Source organism: Aquarana catesbeiana, linkage group LG07 (assembly GCF_042186555.1).
Source record: "Aquarana catesbeiana isolate 2022-GZ linkage group LG07, ASM4218655v1, whole genome shotgun sequence".
In the NCBI taxonomy this organism is placed as follows: domain Eukaryota; kingdom Metazoa; phylum Chordata; class Amphibia; order Anura; family Ranidae; genus Aquarana; species Aquarana catesbeiana.
The window spans coordinates 26,756,391-26,774,774 of record NC_133330.1 but is presented as its reverse complement, the minus strand read 5'-3'; the positions used below and the strand labels follow the sequence as shown (position 1 = coordinate 26,774,774).

General features: G+C 44.7%; 1 protein-coding gene across 1 annotated transcript in view; it reads right to left on the bottom strand.

Annotated features, from left to right (window-relative positions):
* Positions 1 to 17,760, bottom strand: part of DALRD3 (DALR anticodon binding domain containing 3) — a 36,430-nt gene extending 18,670 nt beyond the window's left edge. Inside the window, exons 1-5 of the mRNA XM_073591832.1 lie at positions 17,496 to 17,760; positions 10,760 to 11,067; positions 7,695 to 7,987; positions 5,870 to 5,928; positions 4,786 to 4,902 (exon numbers count right to left, since the gene is read on the bottom strand). Coding sequence (XP_073447933.1) covers positions 4,786 to 4,902; positions 5,870 to 5,928; positions 7,695 to 7,987; positions 10,760 to 11,067; positions 17,496 to 17,687 — 969 coding nt within the window. The 5' untranslated portion in view covers positions 17,688 to 17,760. The remainder of the gene's footprint in view (positions 1 to 4,785; positions 4,903 to 5,869; positions 5,929 to 7,694; positions 7,988 to 10,759; positions 11,068 to 17,495) is intronic.
* Between the last annotated feature and the right edge of the window lie 624 nt (positions 17,761 to 18,384).

Here is an 18,384-nt window from a genome sequence, read left to right as displayed (position 1 = left end):
GGCGAGGGGTGGGCACAGCAGCTGCAGAGGAGGCGAGGGGTGGGCACAGCAGCTGCAGAGGAGGCGAGGGGTGGGCACAGCAGCTGCAGAGGAGGAGAGGGGCGGGCACAGCAGCTGCAGAGGGGGAGAGTGGTGGGCACAGCAGCTGCTGAGGATGTAAGGGGTGGGCACAGCAGCTGCATGCAACTCTGCAGCTGAAGGAGCTGAGATCAGAAGATCCAGTGTTGGAGCTCTGGAAATATAGCTATAGCTTTCCTTCTGGGGCTCCATAAAACTGTCAGATGTGAATTGAAGAATTAAAGTGGTTGTAAACCCACAATCAAAAATATAAATAAATAAATTAAAACCTGCAAGGCAAAGGCATAATGTGTTAGTATGCATTGCATACTAGCTCATTATGAATTACTTACCTTAGATCGAAGCCCCCGCAGCGGTACTCGTACACTGCTCCGGCCGGCGACATCGCTCCCAGAGTTACTTCCGGGTATCATGGGCTCCGGCGTTGTGATTGGCCGGAGCCGCGATGACGTCACTCCCGTGCATGCGCGCGGGAGCCGCCGGTAATGCCACACTCCCTGAAGTAACGGTGCGTACGTGCCGTTGCTTCAGTGCGCATGACGTTGGCACATGGAAATACAAGGGATATGCAGGTTTAGGAGATATCCCCGGGGTAGCTACAGGTAAGCCTTATTATAGGCTTACCTGTAGCAAAAAGTGGTTGTAAAGGGTTTACAAGTCCAAGAGGTGGCATGCACCTGACTGGACTTAATGCATAGTATGCCTGCACATTTTACAAATTGGCCGAATTCCTAGAGATCAGTTTTAAGGAAACAGAAGACAGGTTACTTTTTTTCCCACACAGACTCCATTCCTATCACATGATCAATAGATGAGCTTATATAGCGCAAGTCCTACTGTCTAATTTGTAAAGTGTATATAAACTCAACAACAAAAATTTTACATATTGTAGCTCACATAGATGTGATGGCTGCATTAGCTTCATTTCTCATATTTTAATTATTTATTTCCACCCGATGATGCTGCCATTAACACACTTCCTGTCCTAGGGTGACAACCCTCACTCACTGTATCGCATCTATGGAGGGGCATTGTTGTCACCCCTGGCTGCTCTCAAGATCTGAACTATAAATACACCCCCCCCCATCATCTCCATCACATCTAAGGTAGGTTTCCTGTGGTTCACAGAAGAATGCTGGGAAGACCAGAAACGTTTCAGAATTCAGTTCAGTACACAGAAATAGACAAGAAAAATGGATTTCTGGCAAGAGGGTATTTAAAGGGGTTGTAAACCCTCGTGTTTTTTCACCCTTATGCATCCTATGCATTAAGGTGAAAAAACACCTGGCAGTGACTGGCCCCCCAGCCACCCAGCCCCCCGTTTTACTTACCTGAGCCCTGGAATTTCAAACGCCAAAGACGCGCTCTTCCTCTGCTCGGGATTCTTGGCCAGATTGGACAGATTGATAACAGCGCAGCCATTGGCTCCCACTGCTGTCAACCAAATCCAATGATGCGGGCGTTGGGGGGCGGGGCTGAGTCTGGCATTCGTGTCTGTGGACGCAGATGCTGGACTCGGTAGCGCGCCCGCAAGGTAACCCCCCCCCGGGAGAGTGCTTCTCCTAGGGGGGTAATCTGATGTGGGGAGGAGCCGCGAGAGCCGCCGAGGGACCCCAGAAGAGGAGGATCGGGGCCACTCTGTGCAAAACGAGCTGCACAGTGGAGGTAAGTATGACATGTTTGTTTTTGTTTTTTTTAAATGAGCCTTTACAATCACTTTAATGTATTTACTCAAAATATTGTTAGCCTAAAAAAAAAAAAAAAACGAATACAGCCACCACATCTAAGGACTGGTAATCTGCAATTTAGGAAATTTTTGCTCTTTGAGTTTAGATACTCTTTAAATAGTATAACAATCACCCAAAATTGTAACCTAAGACACATTTACTAAAAATATCAGTTAGGCAGTCAAAGCCTTGATGATCTTCATGAACAGGAAAACACGACAGTATCAGAGTGGAATCAGTAACGGCAGGAAGCCTCATTCCATTGCTTGGTATTAACCCTGCGTGCACCGCATGGCAATCTCAGAAAATCAAAAGCTGCTTATTCAATACATCTCTTGTCTGTTAAAGACATGCCTAGCTCAGCGATGTCTGTGCAGAATTAATAAATACAAACTGTAATTTTTATTTTTTTGTAAAATCTGAAACCTGGCGAGTACCCAATCCAATTTTTTTTTTTTAAGGAGAACTCCAGGCAAATGACTAACTATACAACTAAAAGAACTATATGTAAAATATTTACCTGCCAAAGTATTTAGAACTTGTTTAGCCAGTCTTGTGATCCAGGTGCTCCTGGGACACAGTACCTGGACCTCACTGTAGACTACGCTGCAAATAACCAATACAGCTCAATCCAGGACCCACCCCAGCCTGTGATTGGACAATGAAGGAGTAGGACAGTGATGGTGAACCTTGGCACTCCAGATGTTTTTGAACTTCATTTCCCATGATGCTCATGCACTCTGCAGTATAATGAAGCATCATGGGAAATGTAGTTCCAAAACATCTGGAGTGCCAAGGTTCGCCATCACTGGAGTAGGAGGTCATCCCTGTGCACACCATCACCGCAAGCTTGTTCACAGGACTGAATTATATCCAAAAGAAATGCAGTTCTGATTGTCTCAAAATTTTAGCTCTATTTTTCCTACTGTGAGTGTTGCTGTACCAGAGGATTACAGAAGGCCGGTATTAAAGTATAATTCCAGTCAAAACTAAGCTAAAATCTACTCCCACCCTCATTCTTAGCCTATTCTTTCTACCCTTTAAAAAGGTAAGATGCCTATACTTACCTATTCTGAAGTTGTTCTGGTCCGGTCACATGATCAAGTTCCAACGCCAGCTTCAGTATAGAAGAGTAACGGCTGACAATGGATGCCCCATAGTAAGCCTATGGGTGATGTCATTGCCCAGGCTTTGCAGCCGTTGTCGCTGCTCTGTCCTCCTTGCTGAAGCCACCGCTGGGGCCGATCATGTGACTGGACCAGAGCGACTTCCAAATAGACAAGTATACAGATCTTTCCTTTTACAGGCTACATAGAATAGGCTTAGAATGGGGGGTGGGAGTACATTTTAACTTAATTAGGTTTTGACTGGAATTATACATTAAAGTGGTTGTAAACCCCCCTGACCTATTTTTACATATAGGTAAGCCTATAATAGGGCTTACCTATATGTACTGAAAATATCTCCTAAACGTGCACCGTTCAGGAGATATTTCGTGTCCACTGCGCCGATCATGTCATCGGCGCATGCGCAGTGAAGAAACAGCCCTCCGCGCCATTTCTTCCCCAGCGTGTGCCGTGAAGTGACGTCACGCGGCTCCAGCCAGTGACAGAGCCGGAGTCCGCGGCCCCGGAAGGAAGAGGGGCAAAAATAGATGCTTCCACCAGCGTGGACATCACGGGCTTCCTTTGCAGGTAAGTGGCACATAATGGGCTAGTATGCGATGCATACTAGCCCATTATGCTTTTACTTTGCAGGGGAATAAAGAGGAAGTAAAACCCATCGGGGTTTACTTCCTCTTTAAGACAGGCACCTAAAGAGCAACTCCACTTTTGTTGAGACAAAATCGTTCCCCTTCTGGATGATCGATCAAAATACACTGCAGCGATTTTAACAAACTTTGTGGCAGATACCTACCTTTTGTTGCTCTGAAGAAATAGCTGTTGGTTTCACCATGTCCTTTGTAGACTGAATCTGACTGGGAGGGTCTGGTTCATTATAATCACCGGATGCACTCTGTGTTCTAATGAGATGCAACACTTGGGGAGTATCTCACCAAAACTGAAATTCTTTTGAAGGGATTACCTAAAATCCCACTTGTGTATCCCACAGTGCAGACTTCTGGGAAAATCAGTGAACCAATCACACAAGCAGGAAATGATATTTCTGGGGGGGCGTTCTGTATACCATCTGTGTACAGAACACCTCCAGGTTGCCATACTGCATTGAAGTTTAAAGAAAATTACAGCAGCTGCTGAATGAAAAGGAAGGCCATTTTTCATAACAAAAGTTAGCCTAAAAGTGATTGTAAAGGTAAAAAAAAAATAATAATAATAACAAACATATCATACTTAACTCCACTGTGTAGCTCGTTTTGCACAAAGTGGCCCCGAACCTCCTCTTCTGGGGTCCCTCGGCAGCTCTGGCAGCTCTTCCTCACATCAGATAACCCCCTAGGAGAAGCGCTCTCCGGGGGGGGGGTTACCTTGCGGGCGCGCTCCCGAGTCCAGCATTCGGTGTCCATAGAGGCGCCGAATGCAGGACTTGGCCCCGCCCCTCAGAGCTCGCGTCTTTGGATTTGATTGACAGCAGCAGGAGCCAATGGCTGCGCTGCTATCAATCTATCCAATCAAGAGCCGAGAACCCCGGGCAGAGAGACAGCGCGTCCTCGTGGGTCAAGTTCGAGGGTTCAGGTAAGTAAAATGGGGGGGGGGGGGGGGGGGGGGCGGTGTCCGGTCACTGACAGGTGTTTTTTTACCTTAATTCATAGGATGCATTAAGGTGAAAAAACACGAAGGTTTACAACCCCTTTAATTTAGAAGGATTTCCTCTCACTTCTTGATGCGTTGCCTAAGACTAAAAAAAAGTACTGACTAGAGATAAACTTTATTAATACGTCAAGGATTCCTGGCATATCTTCACCACTCCATGTGCTGCCTTCTTTCAATAGGTCTGTGTGTTGGGTGACTGCGTTCATTACCTGAGTGACAGCTGCTGCTCCAGGCTCCAGCAACCTCCAGAGAAGGTCCAGCTTCTGCTGGTGGAACTCCTCCTCGCGGCTCACAATGTGAAGAACGGCACAGGGTACTGCCCCCTTCTGGTTGCAGAGGTAAATAAATATATACATCATAAGTATGGCGCATATATTATTCATTATTACAGGTATTTATATATTGAAGAAGAAATTCACACTTGTGAATGGGCCTGACAGCGTTTACATGCACGATCCCCAGCGGAGGTTCCTGGTGGTAAGCTGCAGAAGGCGGCCCCATTAAGGCCTGGTTCACACCTACGCATTTTTAGTGCTTTTTGCATTTTGCAGATTTGCACTGCAGTTCATTCAACATGGTTTCCTATGGAACACATTCTGTAGTGCAAATCTGCAAAATGCAAAAAAACACTAAGAAATGCCATAGGTGTGAAAAAGGCCTTAAAGCAATCGGAAGCTGCTGGCTCCTGCAGCTAATCGCAACTGCTCACATGTAATAGCTATGCAGGGATCACCTGCGAGTGATCGGTCATGGATGCAGACTGTCTTTCATTCGGCAATCTCCCGCAGCTAATTGCTGGGAATCCCCGCTGGGGTTCTTGCATGAAAACTTGGTCGGGGACACATTCACAGGTGTGAATGTGGCCTATTACACAGCACTTTAGATATGGTACACTCACATCAGTCCCTCACCTCCTGCAGCCTACAATCTAAGGTCCCTATCTCACATGCACACACATACTGGGGCCATACAGATAGGAGCCAGATAACCAATCAGCATGTGTTTAGAATGTGTGAGGAAACCAAAGTACCCAGAGGAAACCCACACAAGCACAGAGAGAACATGCAAACTCAATGCAGACAGTGACCTGGTTGGGAGTCAAACTGAGGGCCCCCGTGCTGCGAGGCAGAAGTGCTAGCCCAAACCACTGCGCTGCCCTTCTTCCACCATTCAGACCCCAATAAAGAACGATCTCTGAAGCGAAAGTGTGATCGTGGGAAGAGGAAGCAGCCATTTAGCAAGCTGCAATGTGGGCTGTTCTCATAACAAGAAGCTAACCTCCGAGGTACTCACCACAGACACCTTGACAGAATTCTCCAGCCGTGCCACGTGGTTCAGGTCTTCCTCGCTGACTAAGTGACAAAAACACATAGATGAGATTTAGTAAGAAAAGACAGACAGAATCAAGCGGCAAGCAAGGACAACTTAGGCTGTCTGTCATTTGGTATTGTGTCTGCCGCAGTTGTTTTGCTTGGTTTGACTTCTACACCTGTAATCCTGGACATCCAACTGTGAGCAACTTCCACTTAAAAGTGAACCTGTCACTATGCCCATCAATCACTGCAGCACCATCACACACTTCTTGTAGAGAACTTTTATTGGCTTAGATCAGCGTTCTCCAATCTGCAGCCCATGGGCTGGACGTGGCTCTTTGCTTGCTTTTATTAGACCCTTGGGGTACTACAAGTATTCCTCTCATTGATGGAAGGCATTATGCTGCGTACACACAGTCGGACTTTTCGTCTACAAAAGTTCGACGGACGCCGACGGACTAAAGCTGGCTGACAATCCGATCGTGTGTGGGCTTCCCCAGGCTTTCAGCGGACTTTCAGCGGACTTTTCCAGCCGCAAATCTGACGGACTTTAGATTTGAAACATGCTTCAAATCTTTACGTCATAACTACACCGGACCCAGAAATCCGCTCATCTATATGCTAGTCCGATGGGCAAAAACCCACGCTAGGGCAGCTATTGGCTACTGGCTATCAACCTCCTTATTTTAGTCCGGTGTACGTCATCATGTACGAATCCGTTGGACTTTTACGTGATCGTATGTAGGCAAGTCCGTTCGTAAGAAAGTCTGCCGCAAGTCCGCCAAAAGTCTGCCAAAAGTCAGTCGAAAGTCCAACCGTGTGTACGCGGCATAATTCTCCTCTGACACTAATTGTCAAAACTGTCAGGACCCGGATCTGAACCTGCAACCTGTGCTGTGTCTGGCAGTATCTTTTCTTGCAAAGCCGCCTGAGATGCTGGACAAGCTCCTTGCCCGATTCCTTATGCCGCGTACACACGACCGGACTTTACGGCATACTTTGCCCGGCGGACTTTGACGGACTTTCCGAATGAACGGACTTGCCTACACACGATCAACCAAAGTCCGACGGATTTGTAGGTGATGACGTATGACCAGACTAAAATAAGGAAGTTGATAGCCAGTAGCCAATAGCTGCCCTAGCGTCGGTTTCTGTCCGTTGGACTAGCATACAGACGAGCGGACTTTTCGACCGGACTAGAGTCTGTCGGATAGATTTGAAACATGTTTCAAATCTAAGTCCGTCAAACTTTTGAGAAAAAAAAGTCCGCTGGAGCCCACACACGATCGAATTGTCCGACAAAATCCGGTACGCCGGACCAAGTATGCCGTAAAGTCCGATCGTGTGTACGCGGCATTAGACATCCCTTGTATCTTGTTTCTCTTGAACCATTTGCTCCTCGGATCAACCTCCTAGTTAACCACTTGAAGGGCCATAAACTGGCCCTTTGTTTAGAAAGTTTGGAGACCCTTGGATTAGAGTAAACTGTCCCTACCATGAAAGGGCCAGTTGGTTGTCTCCCCCCCAAAAAACCCTGCCCCCCCAGACCAAAAGTTCCCGATCCTCCCCAGTGATGACAATGTGCCTTTATAGCTTTTGCCTGGAAAAATAAGTCAAGTTAAAGCAAGACTCCATGTCCTGCATATGAAGTATCATCAAAAGGCTCAGAATGACAGCCAGGCCAACAGCATTTCCAGAGGAAGAGGTTAGCAGAGTGGGGGCGACCAAGGAAAGCAAAATATATGCAGTAAAACTGCACCTATATATCCAAAAACTGTAAATGAAATAGAACAACTCTGACCTACCCAGAAAATGGTCGATATTTGGGTCATATCCCTCCAGGCAGAGACCATGCTCCTGTGCGGAGGATTTCAGATGTACACTGAAGAGGACGGACACAGAAGACTCATCTGCTGGCGGGTGAGAGTCCACACTGACACTGCTGCTGCCAAGTTCTTCCTTCAAGCAATGCTTGTACCTAGAAATGGTCTGATCTACGTCCGGAGATTTAACATCAGAAGGCCAAGTGATCCCCAGCTGCTTCAAAAAGTCGCCAACTTCCTTGTTCCTGATTGGAGGAATCAGATGGACTTGTTCCCTAGAAAAAAATGAACATAGAGGAGAGCTCTACATCTACTGCACCATCTTCAGAAACCGGATTACTTTATATAACACTCAAAGAAAAATTTGTTTAATACTGAATTCCAGTTTTCCCTTTAAGTGATTATAAAGGCTAAGATATATATATATATATATATATATAGATATCTATATATATATAGATATCTATATATATATATAGATATATATATATATTTTTTTTTTTTAACCACTTAAAGACCGTAAGGATTTGCCCCCTTAATGACCAGGCCATTTTTTGCGATTCAGCACTGCGTCGCTTTAACTGACAATTGCAGGGTCGTGCGATGTTGTACCCAAACAAAATTTATGTCTTTTTTTCCCCACAAATAGAGCTTTCTTTTGGTGGTATGTGATCACCTCTGCGTTTTTTAATTTTTGCGCTATAAACAAAAAAAGAGCGACAATTTTGAAAAAAAAAAAAACAATATTTTTTACTTTTTGCTATAATAAATATCCAAAAAAAAAAAAAATGAATTCTTCATCAGTTTAGGCCAATATGTATTCGCAACAGTGGTGTCTCTAGGGGGTGGCTTTTGGGGCTATAGCCCCGAATCTGGGGCCCATAGCCCCGAGTCTCTGCAGGGGTCCCTAAGGGGAGGGGAGGCTCTCTGGGGACCCTGATGTAAGTGGGGGGCTCTTTGGGGACCCTGATGCAGGGGGAAGGCTCTCTGGGGACCCTGATTTAAAGGCGAGGCTCTCTGGGGATCCTGATTTAAGGGCGAGGCTCTCTGGGGACCCTGAGTTAAGGGCGAGGCTCTCTGGGGACCCTGATTAAGGGGGGAGGCTCTCTGGGAACCCTGATGCAAGGGGGAGGCTCTCTGGGGATCCTAATGTAAGGGGGCTCTTTGGGGACCCTGGTGTAAGGGGGGCTCTCTGGGGATATATACACAAACACGTATATTATATACATGTGTATGCCCGCCCAAGCGTATGACTTTCTTTACTACGTTGCTATGGGGGGCTCTAGCCCCAGATCTTTTGTAAACCTAGCAACGCCCCTGATTCGCAATAAGCGTATATTGATTGGTTTGCGCAAAAGTTATCGCGTCTACAAAATAGGGGATTTATGGCATTTTTATTATTTATTTATTTTTTACTGGTAATGGCGGCGATCTGCGATTTTTAGCAGAGGAGGAGAGAGATCGCTTATCCTGATCACTAGGAACAGCAGATCTCTCTCTACTCCCGTCAGAACGGGAATCTGTCTGTTTACATTGACAGATCCCCGTTCTGGCTCTCTGAGGAGCGATCGCGGGTGGCCGGCGGAACATTGCGGCCGCCGGGCACATGCATCGGCACCCCTATCACGCCTAAAGCGGCCGATGTACACCTACGGCGATTCGCGCAGCCGTGCCAACCTGCCACAGTATAATGATGGCGGCTGTTCGGCAAGCGGTTAAATAAACATGTCATACAGTGCTGATTGGCCCCGTGCTGAACACATGCACTCTCCCAAGAAAAAAAAAAACCTCTCTAGCAATACACACCAAACTGAGCATATGCAGAGTGCCCCCAAGGCTTAGTTCTATAAGGTGATGGTTTGGGGTCTGTGGAAGAAGTGGAGGATCAGAGAAGACAGGATCAAACAGCCTTGTTACACAATGTGCAGGATTAACCCCTTAAGTTCCACAGTGAGTATAACAAGCATGCTTTACTGCATATACAGACTGATTTTACTGTTGTGGGTTTAACACTTTAAATCATGGTGGCTAAGCATCACATGTGGGTGTTATGCGAATACAGCCTGCCTAGGACCACCCACTCCTCCAGACGGACACCCACCCATCATGGCATCTTGATATTGCTATAACTCCTCCCAAAATTCAACCCACTGCTTGCACCAGGGCTGAGGGCTCCTGGGAGGAGTAGTGAGGCCGGGTACTGTGATGTTTTCAGGAAGGTATGTACAGCCCCCTGCTGGCCCCTCCTACCAGCCACGATCTGCCTGCATTGCATAAAGAAGCACAAAGACCCAGTGATGATGGGCCTATAAAAGCATATGTAATAAAAGCAGAAAGGTTTTATTTAAAATGTCATTAGCATGTTGATAAAAAGAGGGAGGATGAAACCAGTGCAGTCCCCTTTAAATCACAGCCCCCCCCCTTTACATTACAGTGCCCCCTTTAAATTACCGTTCAGTCCCCTTTATATCACAACCCCCCTTTACATTACAGTCCCCTTTATATAACAACCCCTCTTTAGATTACATTACAGTCCCCTTTATATCACAACCCCCCTTTACATTACAGTCCCCTTTATATCACAACCCCCTTTTACATTACAGTCCCCTTTGTATCACAACCCTCCTTTACATTGCAGTGCAGTCCCCTTTATATCACAACCCCCCTTTACAATACAGTCCCCTTTATATCACAACCCTCCTTTACATTGCAGTGCAGTCCCCTTTACATCACAACCCCCCTTTACATTACAGCGCCCTCTTTACAGAGCAGTCCCCGTTACATTAATGTAAAGGGGACTGCACTGTAAAGTAAAAGGGAGGCTGTAATGTGAAGGGGAACTTAGGACACTGGTATAAAGGGGGGACTGTGCTGTAAAGGGGGGGCTAAAGACAGACTCCTTGAATACCCCATCCCCCGACCCATTCACCAGCCAACACCCCCCTGTTCCCTGGGAAAATTGGCTGCCGTGAAAACCGGTTCTTGGTGCCAAAAAAGGTTGGGGACCATTGCTCTAACCGAACCCTGTCCTTTAGAATTCTACTAACCCTCTTAATCTGAGCACCTCCGCCAGGTGATCCGCTACTAATACCGCTCTAAGGTGACTGAGCTTGAAGGTGTCCAGACTGGAGGAGGCATGCAGGGGGACGCAGTTCAGGATGAATGTGGTCTGTACACCATTCGAGGAGGACGGGACGGGCTTCAGATACGGTGTGAAGTCTCTCAGGATTCGATGGAAAGTTTCAGGTCTGTCCAGCTGGATGACAAGCCCGGTTTCTGTCTGCAGACATCTTTTTATAGGGAGAGTTCCCGGGACTTTTATAGTCGTCAGCTTCTGGATCAGCTCTGCCGGAACCTGCAAAACAAAACCGCTTTAGATCACTTTCCAGTATAGACATGCGCAGAACAAAAATTTGTTTTGTTTCAAAATGTTATTTACATAAATTCACTTATTAAATTAGTTTAACTCATTCAATTTGTTTCCAGAATTCGTTTGGTTTATTCGAATTTAATTCAAATTTTCCAAATTCGGTCGTATTGAACCCAATTCGACCAAATTCTGAAAATTCGAATGGAATGCTAATTCTAATTTATTCTATTCAAAATTTGAATTTTGGAAGATGGTTATATTCTCTCTCTTCCATTTTATTTATTTTTTTTTTTCAATTCTTTCATTTTCTATTCTATTCAAATTTATTCTATTAGAAATTTGAATTTCAGGCAGAAGATGGTTATATTCTTTCTGATCTATTGGTATTTCTATTCTATTATTTTCTGTTTTATTTTATTCTATTCAAATTCTATTTTATTCTATTTGAAATTCGAATTTTTGAAGCTGGTTATATTCCATTCTATTCTATTGTTTTTTTCTATTCTATTTAATTTTTTCTATTCTATTCTTTTCAAATGTATTCTTTTCGAATTTCGGAAGATTGTTATATTCTTTTCTATTCTATTTAAAATTTTAATTTCAGGACATGTTTACAGTGAGGGAAAAAAGTATTTGACCCCCTGTTGATTTTGTACGTTTGCCCCCTGACAAAGAAATGATCAGTCTATATTTTAATGGTCGGTTTATTTTAACAGTGAGAGAAAGAATAACAACAAAAATATTTAGAAAAACGCATTTCAAAAACATTATAAATTTATTTGCATTTTAATGAGTGAAGTAAGTATTTGATGTCTTAGTACTTGGTGGCAAAACCCTTGTTGGCAATCATAGACGTCAGACGTTTCTTGAAGTTGGCCACCAGGTTTGCACACATCTCAGGAGGGATTTTGTCCCACTCCTCTTTGCATATCCTCTCCAAGTCATTAAGTTTTCGAGGCCGACGTTTGGTAACTCCAACCTTCAGCTCCCTCCACATATTTTTTAAAGGATTAAGGTCTGGAGACTGGCTAGGCCAATCCAGGATCTTAATGTCTTCTTCTTGAGCCACTCCTTTGTTGCCTTGGCCATGTGTTTTGGGTCATTGTCATGCTGGAATACCCATCCACGACCCATTTTCAATGCCCTGTCTGAGGGAAGGAAGTTCTCATCCAAGATTTGATGGTACATGGCCCCGTCCATCGTCCCTTTGATGCGGTGAAGTTGTCCTGTCCCCTTAGCAGAAAAACACCCCCAAAGCATAATGTTTCCACCTCCATGTTTGACGGTGGGAATGGTGTTCTTGGGGGTTATAGGCAGCATTCCTCCTCCTCCAAATAGTTGATGCCAAAGAACTAGATTTTGGTCTCATCTGACCACAACACTTTCACCCAGTTCTCCTCTGAACCATTCAGATGTTCATTAGCAAACTTCAGACAGGCCTGTACATGTGCTTTCTTCAGCAGGGGGACCTTGCGGGTACTGCAGGATTCCAGTCCTTCACAGCGTAGTGTGTTACCAATTGTTTTCTTGGTGACTATGGTCCCTCCCAGCTGCCTTGAGATCACTGACAAGATTCTCCTGTGTAGTTCTGGGCTGATTCCTCACCGTTCTCATGATCATTGAAACTCCACAAGGTGAGATCTTACATGGAGCCCCAGACCGAGGGAGATTGACCGTTATTTTGTGTTTCTTCCATTTGTGAATAATCGCACCAACTGTTGTCACCCTCTCACCAAGCTGCTTGGCGATGGTCTTGTAGCCCATTCCAGCCTTGTGTAGGTCTACAATCTTGTCCCTGATATTCTTGGACAGCTCTTTGGTCTTGGCCATGGTGGAGAGATTGGAATCTGATTGATTGCTTCTGTGGACAGGTGTCTTTTATACAGGTAACAAGCTGAGATTAGGAGCACTCCCTTTAAGTCTAGGTTCACATCTATGCGGCTACGTTTGATGCGTTTTTCAGTGCGTTTTGAAACCCGCGTTTTTTCATGCATATCGTGTTTAACGGGGTTTTTTTTGTCTTCAACCACTTCCTGCCCAGCCTATAGCAGATTGACAGCCGGGAAGTGGTTCTGTTATCCTAACTGGGCGTCATATGAAGTCCAGCAGGATGACATGCAGGGGCGCGCAGTGCGGCGTGTCACGCCGCATCTCCGATCATGGTAAGGAGCCTCTGACAGAGCCGATCAGCAGCTCTCCCTGTCAGAGGGGGGGGGGTCATTATTTTTTTGGTGAATGGGTAGGGATACCCGACACCCATTCACATATGGGGGGGCGGGATCTGGGGGCCCCCTTGTTCTGGGGCTACCAGATTCGGATAAGCCCCCTGCCCGCAGACCCCGAAACAACCGGCCAGGGTTGTCAGGAAGAGAGGCCCTGTAGGGGGGGGGGGGGGCGCTTGCGTTTTTACATTCAGCTTTCAGCGAGGAAGCCTGCTGACAGCTGATGACTCATCGGTTGTTAAGGACGCGGAGGCCAGCTTCCCGGCCCCCTGCTTAGCAACCAGCTATATACAGTGTTAAAATAAAAAACGCAAAACACATCAAAAATCGCATCACAAACACAACAATTGCATTTCTGGTGTGGTTCCATTGAAGTCTATTAACTGCAAATCACAGGAAAAAGGTCCCGACCCTTTCCAAAAACGCATCGGCCGCAAAACGCATAGGTGTGAACTTGTACCATGCCAAACCATGTTAAATGGACTGTAGTGCGTTTCTGCAAACTGCAAAACACACTAAAAAAACTCATAGGTTAAGAGAGTGCTCCTAATCTTAGCTTGTTACTTGTATAGTAGACACATGGGAGCCAGAAATCTTGCTGATTGATAGGGGATCAAATACTTATTTCACTCGTTAAAATGCGAATCAATTTATAACTTTTTTTAAATGTGTTTTTCTGGAAATTTTTGTTGCTATTCTGTAGGGCTGCAACGAATGATTTTTTTCATAATCGATTAGTTGGTCGATTAATTGATTAATAACCTTAAAAAAAAAAGTGTGGTGTATAATTTAGTTAATATGTAAAGTTTAAAAAAAAAAGCAATTTATTCTTAAATATCTCTATGCAGTGGTAAATATAAACAACCAACTATATGGTTAGGGAGCAAAATATTGAATCCACTCTGAGAATAACAGACAGAAGAGATATACTGTATATACACTATTAGAGGAATATACTGTATACACTATTAGAAGAGAAATACAGTTTTTTGGCCAATTTGTTGCTGGGCAGATTAAAAAATACAAATTGCTGCAAAAACGCATTACGTGCTTTTCTGCAGCTTCTCCATTGAAGTATATTGAACCAAAAAAGCACTGTTTTGCATTAAAAAAAAAAGTCCTTGACCCTTTCCAAATACGCAGCGGCTGAAAAAAAAGCATAGATGTGAACGTGTCCCATAGGAAACCATGTTAAATGAACTGTAGTGTGTTTCTGCAAAAAGCACCAAAAAAAACAAAGATGTGAACCAGTTCTAAGATGTTCAGTAACATAATGGGGTTAAAACAAAACAAAACTAAAATTAGCCCTTTATAGTACAAAAAAAAAGCAAATAATGTGAAAGTAATATTTACAGTAGCGGTTATTTGCGCTTTTTGTACTATAAAGGGCTAATTTTATTATTTTTAACCCCATTATGTTACTGGCTGATTAATCGATTACTATTTTCATAATCGATTAATTTCATAATCGATTCGTTGTTTCAGCCCTACTATTCTGTCTCTCACTGTTAAAATAAACCGACCATTAAAATTATAGACTGATCATTTCTTTGTCAGTGGGCAAACATACAAAATCAGCAGGGGATCAAATACTTTTTTTCCCCCTCACTGTATATTCTTTCCATTTTACTATATTGTTTTTTTTCTATTCTATTATTTTCTATTCTATTCGAAATTTGAAAAGATGGTTATATTCTTTTTCTTCTATTGTTTTTTCTATTCTATTTTTATTCTCTATTCTATTCTAATCTATTCTTTTCTATTCACATTTATTCTGTTCAAATTTTGGAAAATCTTTATATTCTCTCTCTTCTATTCCTTTATTTTCTATTCTATTTTATTATTTTCTATTCTATTTCTTTATTTTCTATTCTATTTGGAAATTCAAATTCGAATCAAAAACGTTTTGAATCTGATTTGAATTTGGTCCAAAATCTTGTTATTTTGGATTTGTTTAAATTCGTTAATATTGTAATTCTGAAACTCGGATACGCCCTAATTTGGTTTCGGTTTGGTTTTGGTATTTCAGTACAATCCACAATGTAACTTACGAGATCCTTGAGTATTCTAGAAATCACTATGATGATACTTTGTTTCATCATTTTAAACTTTCAAGGTGTTTTACGCTATTTCTTTTCAATGCGGCTTTATCATTGCTATTGGCTTAGAACAGTACTTCAGTGATGTAAGTCAGTAGACTCATCGTGATGGTCATTATTTTATCCAGATTTGCACCACGAATCACAATTTAAATCTTTATGGAATCATTTGACAGCAATAAAACATGTTGGTTGTGATCTGGGAAAGCTTCCTAAAAACAGCAGAGCAAAAGCTGCTTGAAGGATGCCGGGACATGGAGCCCTAAGGTGAATGGAGGGCCCGAGATCGTGAAGTCAGTGCTGTCTGGCATGCTGAGACTTGTAGTGACACAGATTACACTGGGGTGGCAGTGCATTCTGGGACTTGTAGTACTAGGTGATGGTAATAAATGTTGGGCCTTTGTAGTACCACAGCTGTTACTAATGTAGTAATGCATGCCGGGACTTGCAGCACCATAGATATTATTAGAATGGCAGTGCATGCTGGAACTTGTAGCGCCATAGATATTATTAGAATGGCAGTGCATGCCGGGACTTGTAGCGCCATAGATATTATTAGAATGGCAGTGCATGCTGGAACTTGTAGTGCCATAAAAAACACTTTTATTGCCAAAGATGTTGCTAGTTAGGCAATGCGTGCTTGCACTTGTAGTGCCATATTTGACACTAGGGTGGGAGTGCATGCTGGAACTTATAGTACCATAGAAGACACTAGCTAGGCAGTGCATGCTGGGACTTGTAGTGCCATAAAAAAAAAAAACACTTTTAGTGCCATCAATGTCGCTGGTGTGGCAACGTATGCCGAGACTTGTAGTGCCATAGATGACACTAGGTAGGCAGTGCATTTTGGGATGTGCAGTACCATAGATAACACTAGAGAGGCAGTGCGTTCCGGGCATTTGCAGTGCCACAGATGTCACTAAAGTGGCAAAGGATTCTGGGCCTTGTAGTACCATCGGTGACAATGCATGCTGGGACGTGTGGTACTATCAGGTAGCAATAAATGCTGGGTGTTTGTAGTACCATAGATGATATAGGGTGGCTGTGCATGCTGGGACTTGTAGTGTTATATATGTATCTAGGAAGGCAGTGCATGCTGGGACATATTGTACTGTCAGGTAACAATGAATGTTGGCCCCTATAGTGCCATAGATGACACTAGGGTGGCAGTGCATTCTGGACATTGTAGTGCCATATATGTTTCTAGAAAGGCAGTGCTTGCTGGGACTTGTAGTGCCATAGATAACACTAGGGTGGCAGTGCTTGCTGGGACTTGAAGAGCCATAACACTAGGGTGGCAGTGCTTGCTGGGACTTGCAGTGCCATATATCTTGCTATGATGGCAGTGCTTGGTGGGACTTGTAGTGCCATAGACAACACTAGGGTGGCAGTACATGCTGGGACTTGTAGTGCCATAGATAACACTAGGGTGGCAGTACATGCTGGGACTTGTAGTGCCATAGATAACACTAGGGTGGCAGTGCTTGCTGGGACTTGTAGTGCCATAGACAACACTAGGGTGGCAGTACATGCTGGGACTTGCAGTGCCATAGATAACACTAGGGTGGCAGTACATGCTGGGACTTGTAGTGCCATAGATAACACTAGGGTGGCAGTGCATGCTGGGACTTGTAGTTTTATAGATAACATTAGGGTGGCAGTGTATGCTGGGACTTGTAGTTCCATAGCTAACACTAGGGTGGCAGTACATGCTGGGACTTGTAGTGCCATAGATAACACTAGGGTGGCAGTGCTTGCTGGGACTTGTAGTGCCATAGATAACACTAGGGTGGCAGTGCTTGCTGGGACTTGTAGTGCCATAGATAACACTAGGGTGGCAGTGCTTGCTGGTACTTGTAGTGCCATAGATAACACTAGGGTGGCAGTGCTTGCTGGGACTTGTAGTGCCATATATGTTTCTAGAAAGGCAGTGCTTGCTGGGACTTGTAGTGCCATAGATAACACTAGGGTGGGAGTGCATGCTGGGACTTGTAGTTCCATAGATAACACTAGGGTTAAGTTGGGACTTGTATTGCCATAGATAACACTAAGTTGTCGGGTTTCCTTGCCCCCCCTCCCATGCCATGTGCACCTCTCCCTCGGGGAAGGAATTCCTCAGCGCTCCGCGGGGCACCAGGAAGTCCCGGCTCCTCAGGTTCTTCTGGCTGCTTTCCTTGAACCAGGCGGCAGAGGGCGCCCCGCACTCCCGCAGGGCAGCAGCAAGCACCCGCAAAGTCTCCGACACCCACAGCGGCCCCGGCGGATCGCCGTCCCCGGTCTCCATAGCAGTAATTCACAGGCGGAACCTTCGCAATGTGTTTAAATTTCCCTGCCGGAGGAAACAAGGCGCGGACCCATTGCGACAAAGAGCACGTCAGGTAGTGACAGTCCAGAGGCAGCCATATTTGTTGTGGGAAGAGCTGGCACATTTCAAAGTGTCTTCACTGGCTTAAACAAGTATGCTGTTTAACTGCATGTCTGTGGTTGGAAACTTGCAAAATAGTGAAACCAGAGGACAGGCCAGACAGTCAACAATGACAGCATCCATTTCAGACTATGTGGAACCATCCTCCACTCCTAAAGTAGAACTAAATTCAAACTTTAAAAAAGAAAATTGGATAGAGTAAGGGAGGGTTGCACTCTGTGTCCCGTTGGGTAAATTTCCCTTCACTTCCTGTCCAGTAACCAAAACAGGAAGTGAGAGGAAATCTCTCCAAAGTGAGGGAATCCCAGGGTGTCACCAGATTTAGTGTCCCCAATTGGAACACTACGCGCCTCATAAATCCTGACTGGAAAATTCCCAGGACGCTCCTCACATGCTCTTTCTCCCCCAGGATGCAGTGGTTCTGAGCTCAGCGTTTGAGAGCTGTAATGATAAACGATGAACAGTAACAGCTAGGTGTCTCTTAGGAACGTCCTGGGAGTTTTCCAGTCAGGCTTCATGATGTATGTGTAGCCATGGTGTTGCAGCTAGTAACAAA